Source organism: Lasioglossum baleicum, chromosome 18, assembly GCF_051020765.1.
Source record: "Lasioglossum baleicum chromosome 18, iyLasBale1, whole genome shotgun sequence".
Classification (NCBI taxonomy): Eukaryota; Metazoa; Arthropoda; class Insecta; order Hymenoptera; family Halictidae; genus Lasioglossum; species Lasioglossum baleicum.
In genome coordinates this window covers 8587554-8600279 of record NC_134946.1, presented here as the reverse complement: position 1 = coordinate 8600279, position 12726 = coordinate 8587554, and the positions used below count along the sequence as shown (strand labels likewise).

The window sequence follows — 12726 nt, the reverse complement described above, 5'->3', positions numbered from 1 at the left end:
ACATGCTAGGTTGCGCTCTGATTGGTTCTGTGTTCTTCGTTAATAACTCCTTAACAAAGCCGCGGACGCCATTTTTGCAAAGGAAAATGTTCCTTCAAATGATCTCACGAACCTCCCATTTCCGGATGTTGAAGGAATTTTGAGACACCCTGTACATAATTGATATATTTTTTAAGGTCCAAAAATTCATTTTTAATAATTTGTACAATGTCCTAATAGTCCAATTTTTAATTTATAAGGAAGAATATTGAATTATATAATCGATTTATTTTGTAAAGTCCAACGTTTTTCAAACTGTGTACCATATTAAAATTTTCCCTTCGTAAGAAGAGACATTAACTGAAACAAATAGATTTAATGTTTATGGTTCTGAGAAATCAAATGTTAAGTGTTCATTTCAATATTGAATGGTTCAAGTTGTAAGTTTTCTGGAGTAGTGGGGAGAAGTAGTTATTATTTTTTTCTGAATGCTGAAGTCGTAAAGGGCGGAATAATGGTGAAATTAATCGGCACTTAAATACACGTAAATAGTTTTTCCTACGCAAATGGCAGTCTGTGATCATGTTACATGAAGTATGCATAAAACTAGCGCCGACGGTATGCGTGCATACCGTTCAAGCTGTGTATAATAGTTTCAGGTGAAAGATATGAAAGATGATCGTAATAGTTCCTCATAATAGGCAGAAGAGACGAATGCGAATCCGAGGGCGGATGCCGCACTGTTCTTAAGTAACGCGGCTGTCATAACTGGCACGCGGATTATAATTCTATGGGATCGAACATTTTTCATTCTTGTCTACGATGCGTCGATTATTACGAAACTGGTATTCCCCGTCGTAAATGAAATCCCGCCAGCTATTTATTTAAATGACCGATTTACCTGTGATGCAGGTGTGCATAGTTCACTATAACACAATCATTTGATCGTTCAATCAATTGTTGTACCGTTTATAGCGACGATTAATGTGGAAAGATCACGCGTCCTCGGAGAAAAATTTAAATTATATTTACCGTAAGTGTTCACACTGTCCGTAACTTGGAAAAGGGTGGAGGACGGTCCACTTAGGCTCGTTTCGAAGGGCGAAATCTGTTCTTTCGACACACCTAACTAGCTTCATGAAAATTGTAATTAGGTGGATGAGTCTTCGATGAAAAATTGACGATTCCCAAGGGGTGTAATTTTACAAAATAAGATCGGGCGATGATACACTTTGGCTTATTTTGAAGGGTGAAGTCACTCTCTCAGTTTTGTTACTCTCTCAAGATTAAAAGTAGGTGGACGAATCTTCGATAAAAAATTGACGATCTCTAAGGGGTTGTAATTTTTCAAAACAAGACCGGACAAAAGTTACAGATTTCGCTGTTTAAAATGAATTTTTCCAAAGTTACAACATCGCAAACGGCGAGAACGTTGCTCAACCGAAAGTCTTTCAATTCTGCTGGCGTTAATTGATAAATTAAAAATCAATGCAGCGGAGAACGATGACTATGTCAAAAGTACTTTAAAATCAGCCAGGCAGTTCCTCATCCGATATTTTTTTCCAAAGCTGCAGCATCTCAGATATCGTCATGCACGTCGTACCAATCCCTAAGAAAACTGGCGTCTTCATTCGACATTCTTCAGTGACAATTTCGAAACGAAACAGAGACTTCGTCCTTCCAAACTAGCCTAAGTAGTCCATCCTTGAATTTTCTTTCATGAAGTTGCACAAACTTCCAAGTTCATAGAGAAGTAAAATTTCCAAGAAGAACCGTCTTCTCTTTCTCGTCTAATTTACAAAAAAGTGCTCAAAGGCAATGCCACTGTATGAAAAGTACAGATTTCACTGTTTCAAACAAACCTAAGTCCATCCGATTTTTTTTTCTGAAGTGACACCACCGCGAACATCAAGAACTTTCTTTATGTTTGATAGTGTTAATAAGAAAATAAAAAAATTGACGCAGTGGAGGACGATAACGCACCGATGTTCAGTGCAGGGGATGTCGCAAGGATCGCCGATTCGGCTTACTGAATCGTTGCACCGTGCATCCTGCTCGTAACAGACAGCTAGTGAAAGGAATACGCCCTGTGATGATCCGTAGCAAATCCGGCGATCTGAATCCTGTGGCGAGGTCGCCGCGGTCCGCATCTTACGAGACACCGTAAAGCGCATGACCTAACGACTGCAGTACACTGGTATAGTGTGCGATGCACTCTATGCACATGCACCGTATCATTAATACACGTGTAAAGATGCTCCTTCGTGTCGGGCCCGGCGCGGCGCGCGCCGCCGGCAAGGTGTGGCTTCGTTTGAACCTACCACCACCGAGTTTGCAGGAATTCGCAACTTTAAACCGTGCACCCCCGCAGAAAATGTCATCCTCTACAGCTTAATTAAATTCTGATCAAACAAAGTTCAATTAAAATTTATTATTTTTTTAGATAAAAATATTCGTCGTGGTGCAAACTAATTTCTTTGACACATTGATAAAAGAATTTTTGGAAAATAGTGACACCCCCGCATAAAATGTCATCTACTGCTCAATTAAATTCCGGATGAGCCTAATGTTCAATTAAAATTTATTTGTCGTTTCTTTTAGTAAAAATATTCGTTGAGGTGCAAACTATTACTTTGACACTTTAATGAAAGAATATTTAGAACATAGTGACACCCCCGCAGGGGAAATGTTATCATCTACTACTCAATTAAATTCCAGATCAGCCTAACGTTCAATTAAAATTTGTTGTTTTCTTTTAGTAAAAATATTCGTCGAGGTACAAAGTGTTTTTTTGACACTTCAATGAAAGAATATTCGGAAAATAGTGACACCCCCCCGCAGAAAATGTCATCGTCTACAGCTCAATTAAATTATGGTCGAGCCCAACGTTCAATTAAAATTTATTTATCACTTATGTAGGGAAAAATATTCGTCGAGTTACAAACTATTACTTTGCACACATTAACAAAAGAATATTTTAAAAATAATGACACACCCCCGCAGAAAATTAAAATTCATCTGATTGCAAATTTATTTTAAAAAATCGTTTGACGATCTACTTAGGCTCATTTTAAAGGGCGAACCCTCTGTTTTTAATACCATCAATAAGAAATAAGAATAAAGTTGATACTTCCCTTCAAAAAATTTGGATCACGTGGCGTTTGAGAAATTCGAGAAATCATATCCACGTGAAAAAGAAACGTACAACAATGTACCCGTGCTCATTTCAAAGGGTGAAGCATGTACTTTCGTCCACCTGAGCCGTTTTTCTTTTCAGAAACTGTCTTTACATCATAAACGTAGCGAGAATGAAAAATGTCATTTTCTGCAATTTTTTTTTCAAATTTGAACGTCTCTTCTGGGTATCATCATTCCATTTCTCACGCCCAGCATCCACAACCTAAAAATCGGAAAAAAATTCCACAATGCACACAAAACTACTAACAACATTCTCGAATTTTTCTAAAATTTTTCCTCAATCGATTCTCCATATAACACAATGCAATCTCCAAGAACCCGTGCTGTTACTACTTAATTGTCAAATAATCCCATAATTAAAATAATATTTTGATAGTCACATCTGCAATTATTATAATTACTAATCGAAAGAGTAGTATACTTATCAAAAACGTTCTGGAAACCCTGTGGAATTATTTGAGTGACCTGTCAATGAAAATAATCCCATAATTTATGTAATATTTCGATAATTAGTTTTGCAATGATTATAATTATTGATCAGGAGAGTAGTATCGCAATCAACGACCTTCTGAAAACCCTGTACGAACTATTTGAACGACCTGTCAATGAAAATAATCCCATCATTAATGTAATATTTCGATAATTACTTTTGCAATTATTATAATTATTGATCCTAAGAGTAGTACACTAATCAAAGACGTTATGGAAACGCTGTACGAATTATTTGAGTGATCTGTCAATGAAAAGAAAAATCCTGTGAAGGAGTTATGACGTTGATTGCGAGCCTCTGTTATTATTTGACACGGAGAATCATTTTGTTCGAGGAAATGTGCGTCGAGATGCATAATCCGGCAATTACGCGGATTCCTCGGACGATCGTAGATGCAATCGTTACCCCGTTCATGAATTACGCGAATCCACGAGGCATCATGCTCCCCTTCGACCCGTGCAAAACAGTGGCGGGGCACGAAGGAGGCAGAAGCAGGGTACACTGCCGACTATATAGTCTCATCCTGGCTCGTTTGATCACGTACATTTGCACACGACCGGATAGTACAGACTCACGTGTCATTTCTCACTTTTCTTCGAAAATAGTGGTCGCCGCAGATTATTGCAATTTTGCGTCGAACATCGGAGCTGTCAGCAATACTGGAATTATATACTCTGCGACGTCAGCATGAAGATCATCGTAAGTGTCTTCTTCCGTGTCTTGTGCACTATATTTTCTATTCTTTTCTGTGAAATTTCTTGTTTGTGAAACTTCTTTTCTGCACGGATTTTTTTCGTATATTTTGACGACTTCTACGCTCATTTTAAGCTTATTTTCGTGATAGATGAAAAGTTGGTGATCTTTAAATTGTTGTAACGCTGTTGAAAAAAAATGGTGAGACGGTGCACCGGAGCTCAATTTAAAGGGTGGAGATTCTAGTTGCATTTCCTATATAAGTGAATTTTTTTCGAAATTTGTTCTCCGTTGGAAAATGATTGGGAAAGACAGAATATGCGTGGCTTGTTCAACGATTTTCATTCGGGGCGCTATAAAACGGTAAGAAAAAATCGACCACCAAATTGTTTGAATTCGTTGCGAAGGGGAAGCTTTAATCTTCGAATTTTTGAAACTTTGTGCAGACGCGTCTGAACTTCATCTTTAGTTAACTGACCATTAAAAATGTTATAAAATAGCACCGAAAAAAATGGTACACCAAATACGGATTCGTTGAATCTATGGCAGTTTCAGTGGAGGAAATAAGTTTTCGAGGTCTAGAAAACTGAATTTGTCAAAAGAACTTATTACTTTTACTACTTCACTGGAGATACGGTGTTCATTCGAAGTGCTAGAAGCACTCCCCTTTAAAATAAGGCTAGTTTACAGTGCACTTAGATTTTTCTGACAAAGTCAAAATTCCCAAACAGTGAAATCTAAAATTTTCTAGAAAAGGAGAACAATATTTTCACTTTACCGTCTATTTTTTAGTACAACAATATACTCGAAGATTACAGGAGTCAAAGGTAGAAACAGAATCTTTTAAAATGAGTCTATGAACACCATCCTCCAATTTTTTCTCGCAGAGTTACAATACAGTAAAATTCCCCAAACAGTAAAATCTAAAATTTTCTAAAAAATGAGTACGATTTTCATTTTACCGTCCAGTTTCTATTGTCAGGGGAGTTAAGAACAGAGATTCAACTCTTCCAAATGTAAGTGCACCGTTCCCCAATTTTTTTTCACAAACTTGTCATTTTTCAAAAATTTTGTATGACCTCCGATGACCTCTATAACTTGTCCCAAGAGAGAGGGCAAGCATTTCATTAAACATTCGGCAAATTATTGGGTTGGCAAGAAAGTCATTTCGGTGTTTTAAGGTGAAACAGAGCACGATTTTTTTATTCGAGCAATGATTTTTAATAAATAACATATTTTCCCTTTTGTGCGATGATCTTTTGCCAAAAAGAATCAATAAGAAAATAAAGAAATTCGGTTCTATTTCACCTTGGAATTTAGAATACCGAAATTACTTTCTTGTCAACCTAATATAACTAGACAGCGGATTCAAGCGCAACAGACTGAAGTAGAAATTTCATTTTCTGTCTTAATATGTTGAATATGTTGAGAATAATAAAAAAGTATTTTTAAATACTTCTAATGCTCTGACTGTTTTAAATTTCACCTACTCATTAGTGTCATAAATAAATAAGATCTAGATATAATAAATCTGTAGTGGGTTGAAAACTTGAATTGTTCGCGTGACAAGTAAACTTCGATTTTCAATTGTAGGGGATTGAATTTAGCTACAGTGTTTCTGCGTTTATTTTTGCAGATGGTTCTGTTAGGCCTGTCAGCGATGGCATCCGCCCAATTCAATAGATACTTGTACAGTCCTGATTATTACGGACGACGTTTCGCCATATTGCGACAATCCCAAGACTCTTCTCCGGATGGATCGTACTCCTACAGGTGAGATCGTCCTTCTACGGCGTCCTGACCGTCGACGAAACAATAAGCGACGTCGAGGTACGTTTCCACAAACGCGATCTCGACACGCTCGACGAGCCTCGCTGCTTCTCGGCTCGAAAAACGCGTCAGTGTGCGTGCACGTTGCTTCCATCCATTATTAATTCTCTCTACCTTCTAATAATCACCCTAAAATTAACAGAAAGTCAATTCGATTAGTCGATTGTTTTTCAGAACTTGTTTCTCAGCCGCGATTTTCCTTGCAAAGGATTTTGATCCTGTTGTTAGTTTTGTTAATTTAGAAGCGCACTATTTGAATAATTAATGTTAAACATGATGGAACCGTAAATGACAGTGAACAATAGTGGCAGACAGTAAATAATAATAAATATAGTGATAGAGAAACAGATTTATTAAATAGTTGTATAGATAATATTTTCAAATATTTCTCGTCACTTTTTTAAATTTGATGCCAAGGATATTTTTGATCATATATTTGATCATTATCGAGGTTGTAAACAATAATAAATAATGGTAAATACTAGTGAAAAAAGTAGTAGATAAAGGTAAATAATAGTAGACAATAGTAAATAATAACAAATAAAGGTAAATAATAGCACACAATAGTTAATAATAACAAATAATGTGGTAAATAATAGTTAATAATAACAAAAATGATGAAATAACAGTAAATAATAGTAACTAACAATAAATAATAATCATATTAGATAGAGATCAATTAACTAAATGATAGAATTTCAATAGTCGATTGGATAATATTTCTACGTTTTCCACCAATTTCGAAACAATAGCTTGCAAAGTATACAATTTTGAGAATAATGGTAGCTAACAATGAATAGTAGTAAATAACAGTGATTAACAGTAAATAATAATAAAAAAAATCACCTGTATTAATAAAATTTAAACATTATAAATTTAGTTAGTGTCATTACTTGCTCTATAATAATACAAACATATTTTATAAATTATGCCTTGCAAATAATGTTTCGGTAACAGCACTTATCGACGAATGTACCTCGTTAGAAGAGACAGTAGGACAAAGAGCGGGAGGTCTGGCTACGGAAGTAGAAGTAGCCATTCGAGACAGACAGCGTTAAAATGCACCTTTTATAGTGGGCTGACATGCAATCCTCTAAGGATGAGTTCTCACAAATCATACTCTTAGATATCCTACAATTTATTGTCTGTTTTACAACATAGTATTAGCTTAAAAGCGTGTCAGTCGATTAGCAGTGAATAATAGCACGCGATATATGCCTCACATTTCTTTCTGTAGAAATGTTATTACAAAATACATGAAGAATAATACAGAATCATTTTTACTCAACACACTGAATAATAGAATAAATCATTAGTTAAACAGTTCTCATTAGTATATAAAAATAACTTTCATTGAATAAATTCTTCAACTGTTTAGAATAATCATCATAGAATAAATTATCATGCAATAAAATCTTTAAAGAAGTGCCAATAAAATAATTTAATAGAATAAATTTCTTCAGTATATTAGAACAATTGTGTGTGTATGTGTGTGTGCGTGTGTGTTATGGAATAAATTATTACTCCATAAATTCTCTCTAAGGAACCAGAATAATAAAATTGTTGAATAAATTACTATTCAATAAATTCTTCAGTACGCGCATACACACGCCATTGAATAATTGCTAGAATATATTAAACAGTTGTTATGAAACAAATTACTCGAAGAAAGTCTTTCGAACACCAGTATAATTTTTATGGAATAGTTTCTAATTATTGTGAGATAAATTATAACCCGGTAAATACTTCAGAGGACCGGTATAATTTTGAACGAATAAATTCTTGAACATATGTGTACAAGAAAAAGTGAATTATTGTTGAATAAAAATTACTCGACACACAATTAAAAAGTTTAATGAACAAATTTCCCAGCATATTAAAATAATTATTACCGACCGTGTTCCCACAATTACAATGATTGTTGCTGAACAAATAAATTACTCGATAAATTCATTTTAATAATCAATTTCCTGATTTGATTCGAATCTTAACAGCACCGTGTAATTAAAGTCTATACAATGTACACTCAGACCGTACTTATCCCATTCAGCGATGATTTCTTATATTCCTAACAAGAGTAGTACAGTCTATTGACTATTCATGAACGGTGCGCAGATGAGGGTTAAAGCCAGCGATACGAAGTGGATCGTCTCGATCGTGATCTCCACGGGCGCGCGCTGCCAATTAATTTACCACGGCTAACAAAGAAACGGTTTAAAGGTGTGCGAGTCAAAGGAAACGGGAGGGGAGAGGAAACGAAACGAGAGAGGAGGAGGTCGCACAGGATATTCAGCTGTGAAAAGATATGTAATTAGCTTTGATGTTAATCATTCGTGTTAGGCGGTTGCGCAGTTAGCAATAACACATTACACAATAGAATAATTACGATCGACCTACCTAGCCGGCGTCTACGTGTGGAGGGTGCCTCTCCTGTTATACCTGTAACGTGAATCGATCCAGCTACATATTCTGCACACTGTCGAACCGTTCGTTACACTGTCAGTTTGTTTGTTTCTCTGTCAAACCCGGTAACAATGACATTAAGGGGCTGTGAGTTCTGAAAAGTGACCGATGTTCAAATTGCTGTAACATTCTTACGAATAATAATCGGAGGAAGGTGTGCTTAGGCTCGTTTTGAAGGGCGAAGTTTGTAGTTTATGTAGCTCTGTTTCTTTTTCGACCATTGCATCGATCGAAATTATGTCCGGACAAGGTCTGATAGTGTAATCATCCTCGTATGAAATATTTACCAATGTATCTGTGACATATTTCTGATTAAAATGAGTCCAAACATGACATACTTCAGAGCATATTTGCTGCTTCAATTCACGATTCTGTGAAACCTCGATTATCCGAACTGACGATACCCTGTTTCATATGGAAACAGTTCAATTTAAAACGCGAGCATGTACTAGAAAATTCAACGTACAAATCAGTAGGATTGAATCCGATTAGTTCGGATAGTAGAGGTTCTACTATATCGTGAATTAGACGAGTAAATATTATCCGAATGATATCGTGTTTGGACTCATTTTAATCAGAAGAATGTCACGAATATGATGGTGAACGTTTCCTGAAAAAAATAATTAGAAACGAAAAGGTTTTGTCACTGGATTAGTATTGTCTCTACTCGTAAATGAAGGTTATAAGTAGACTGTGGATTTTATGCAATTATGGCAATAATGGGCGGGTACAATTTCAAATAGAATAAAGATCAAGAGAATTTAGAAACACGAATCTACTATTTTCAACATATTAAAATTATTAAAGGATGAAAGAATTTTTTACGCGTGGCCCTCTTCCTCTTTAAAATTAATGCATAAAACTTTTATTTTGCATAAAGATCCGCAGTCCAGTTATGAGAAACATTTCGGTCTAGAATTTTTCCTACATATCGGGACATTATATTCTACGCTTAACTAATGAATTTTGTCTGTTTCAGCTACGACACAGAGAACGGTATATCAGTAGCAGAGCAAGGAGTCCCGAAATTCGTTGGGCCTAATCAAGTGGAGTCGGTGAGAGGACAGTATAGTTACACCGCACCGGATGGAACTCCGATTTTGGTGACGTACACTGCCGATGAGAATGGCTTTCAACCGAATGGTGCACATTTGCCAACGCCCCCGCCGATTCCAGTTGCAATACAACGCGCCCTGGCACACAATGCAGCACACCCTGAAGAGGAGGAACCTTACAGGAGATACTAAGCCGAAGGAACGTTCTCTAGGATCCTCTTTCTCGGAAGCAGACTCGCAAAGTGAACGGAAAACTTTGATCCTCTCCTGGATTTTTGACGAACTTAAAAATACGCTGATATAGTTAAGCAATCGTTTAGGAGTGGTATAATCTCCGTATCTTGATGGGATATTACTTAATTTGTTCATGGAAATTGGGGGTTCGACTTTGGAAAGCACACGTAACTTAATTTTTTTTTGAGAGCTGGTGTTTGCTAGGTGATAGAGGGAGACTATGGGGGTTGGTATGGTGTTCCATGGTTAGTTTGCATCATCTATTTGATGTTCAATCCAGAGTGCAATGTAAAGTGCGAAAGCGTTATACGTAAATTGTTCATTTAGTGGGGAAAGTTTATTTTCAGCCAAGAGCTTATTTTTAAGAAATGTTTTTTTTTTATTTAGAAAAACACAACTGAAGAGAAAACTTACGAAATGTTAGTTAGTTGAGAATTTTCTGGGGATTTCATAGTTGTTTTTAAAAGATTTCTCAGCTCATGTCAGTGAAAATATCAAATACGAAATTGACGTTCACAAAAATGATTTTTTATTTACGAAAAATCATGTGAAATGAAAATTAAAAAATTTGTAGCCAGTAGAAAATTCCCCCAGGGATTAGTCAGTAATTTTTTATCATTGTCTTTCGCGTACACAGCGAGAAATAAAATGATCACTGGAAATATTGTAAAATCAATAATAAAAAGTGTGCAGTAATTCTTACTGGTAATTGATCTTGCATAATGTTTAAACAACCATGGAACACTATACTCTCAATGTTACGTGGAATCCAATTGTAAACAAATTATCGGGAAACTGTTCGCTTAAGCTTCTTTACGTTGTACTGCCTACGTAATAATTAATTTATTAATCAATAAGACCGCGTCGTTTAAATTAACATTCTGCTTTCTTGATTGGAACGCGAATAATTTGTTGATTGTACATCTGAGATTTATTTATGGCCCGCTCTGATCTTAGTGAATGTACAGAAACTATGCTACAAATGTTATTGAATGTTATACTGTTCATTATAATAAATAATAATATGTGCCTATTAAACTATATATATTCATGAAAACTTCATGACTGCTTATATGAATTATTTGAATTTTCTCCGAAGCAATGATTAAATAGTAAATCAGCAATACAAATGTTATTTCTGTGAATTAAAGATTGCAGTTAAATTTTGAAAAAACATTGTAATGTTTTAACAAAAAAGGAGTACATTTCCGAAGTGTTAAATTTGTTGTTTGAAAGAATGGTTGATATTAATTTTTGCCGTCATAGCCACTAATTAATTAATTAATTAATTTACTTGCCACCTCTTAAAATCGTTAAAAAGATTAATAAAAAAAATAATTATAGATATTGCCTTGATAAGATGACCCAGATAAAATAATTTTAAAATTATGGGGTGATTAAAATAACGATAATGGATGATAATGATTAAATTGTGTAGTGCTTTTTAAAATGGTAGATTCTACTGGCCGACAGGTAGTAATATATTGATACGATAATATACATAGAAATGATGCTTATTAAGATGACGGTATGTGGAAAGAATCGTTCGACGGATGCAGATATATACAATTAAAGTAGGTGTGAGAGATTTTAGGAAAAGTGACCGAAGTGCCGATCGGATTAATGCTAATGGTAATCGTAATATCACGGTAAAGGTGAGTCAGTGAAAGCAAATCATCGGTTTCTTGTCTATTGCGCAACGATCGACCCATCCACCGACCTCAGGATAACAGGTAACGGAATTTTAACGCAGCCCGCGCATCCAACAACTTATTTTGCAATTTATATTTTCGAAAATATTATCGCTCAACGACTTCTCGAATTTAAGACGGTGCAATCTAAAAGCAAATTTCGAACTTTCCACCTTTGGAAACACGTTTTGCGTCCCAATCGTGCCTGCTATGCAAGCAATCCTTGCATAAGATGATCCTATAAACTCTTTTGAATATGCTAATATACTTTTTCATAACACTATAAACGGTAAAGGACATCAATAACACAATGCAAGTTCAACTTGCGAGAAACAGGAAAGAAGAATCAAATTTCAAATTTTAAAATGTTTTGCGAATAAACACAGTAATATTTTTTTATAATATTAAAAACATGTAAACACAGTGATAAAATAGTATTTCTTATAATTTTGTGCGCTCCAGTTATATTTTTATACCCTTCTGACCAGTTTAGCTATTTTTAAATAATTTTTAAAGTAAAAGATTCGCTCGATAAAATTAGTTAGAAGATACTTAGCTTTGACAATTATTTGCGGTCCAACCATAACAGCTATAAAAATGTATTTCACTTAGCAAAATTCTGCAGACTCGCCCGAATCCAATGATATATATTTTTATACCATTCTAACCAGTTAATTATGTTAAAACAATTTTTACAGCGGAGGATGCGCCCGATTAGATTAGTTCAGTCGTAAGGGTAGTTTGAGAAAAGTGGCGCGAAATTCGAATTTTATTCAGCGTTGCAGCGAATCAAGTCGCGCTACTTGGTTGAATTGCGTGACTTACGGCTCGATCATTTGTCGATACGTCTGTGTGAGTGCTATTACTATGATTTAGACGTATCTTGATAATATATCAGAACTAAACAGGTTAGACAGGATCGGTAAGTCCGCCATGCCCTGTTTCTCGCTTGAAACAGAGTATACTGCGTAACCACTGTTCATCCCCGCTGCCACATTGAACTTTATAACCATAATTATATCGTGCTTCTAGTTTACTGTTCGCAAAAATACGATTTTTTAAACCGGTTAACACGAAAGTACTTTGATTAATG

The 12726-nt window shown here is 35.4% G+C and overlaps 2 protein-coding genes across 3 annotated transcripts in view; one reads left to right on the top strand and one right to left on the bottom strand.

Annotated features, from left to right (window-relative positions):
• Positions 1-38: 38 nt before the first annotated feature.
• Dib (Cytochrome P450 302a1, mitochondrial) overlaps positions 39-12726 on the bottom strand; it is a 30525-nt gene continuing 17837 nt past the window's right edge. The window contains exons 8-9 of one of the 2 annotated variants that reach the window (XR_013010940.1): positions 8588-8747; positions 39-6319 (exon numbers count right to left, since the gene is read on the bottom strand). Coding sequence is in view for 1 of the 2 variants with exons in the window: in XM_076442687.1 (XP_076298802.1) it covers positions 8682-8747 (66 nt within the window). In the remaining variant the exon portion in view is untranslated. Of the gene's footprint in view, positions 8748-12726 lie in introns of both variants that reach the window. The other variant, XM_076442687.1, reaches the window with a different exon arrangement.
• On the top strand, positions 4196-11078 carry LOC143217948 (endocuticle structural glycoprotein SgAbd-1). Its single transcript, XM_076442712.1, has 3 exons — positions 4196-4366; positions 5997-6133; positions 9633-11078. Exons 1-3 carry the CDS (start codon positions 4355-4357, stop codon positions 9898-9900), a joined length of 417 nt encoding a protein of 138 aa, XP_076298827.1. The 5' UTR covers positions 4196-4354; the 3' UTR covers positions 9901-11078.

Excerpts from the sequence above, each read along its gene's own strand:
- LOC143217948 (XM_076442712.1), top strand. Across the intron at positions 6,134-9,632 it reads GATGGATCGTACTCCTACAG|CTACGACACAGAGAACGGTA; the intron begins GTGAGATCGTCC and ends TGTCTGTTTCAG.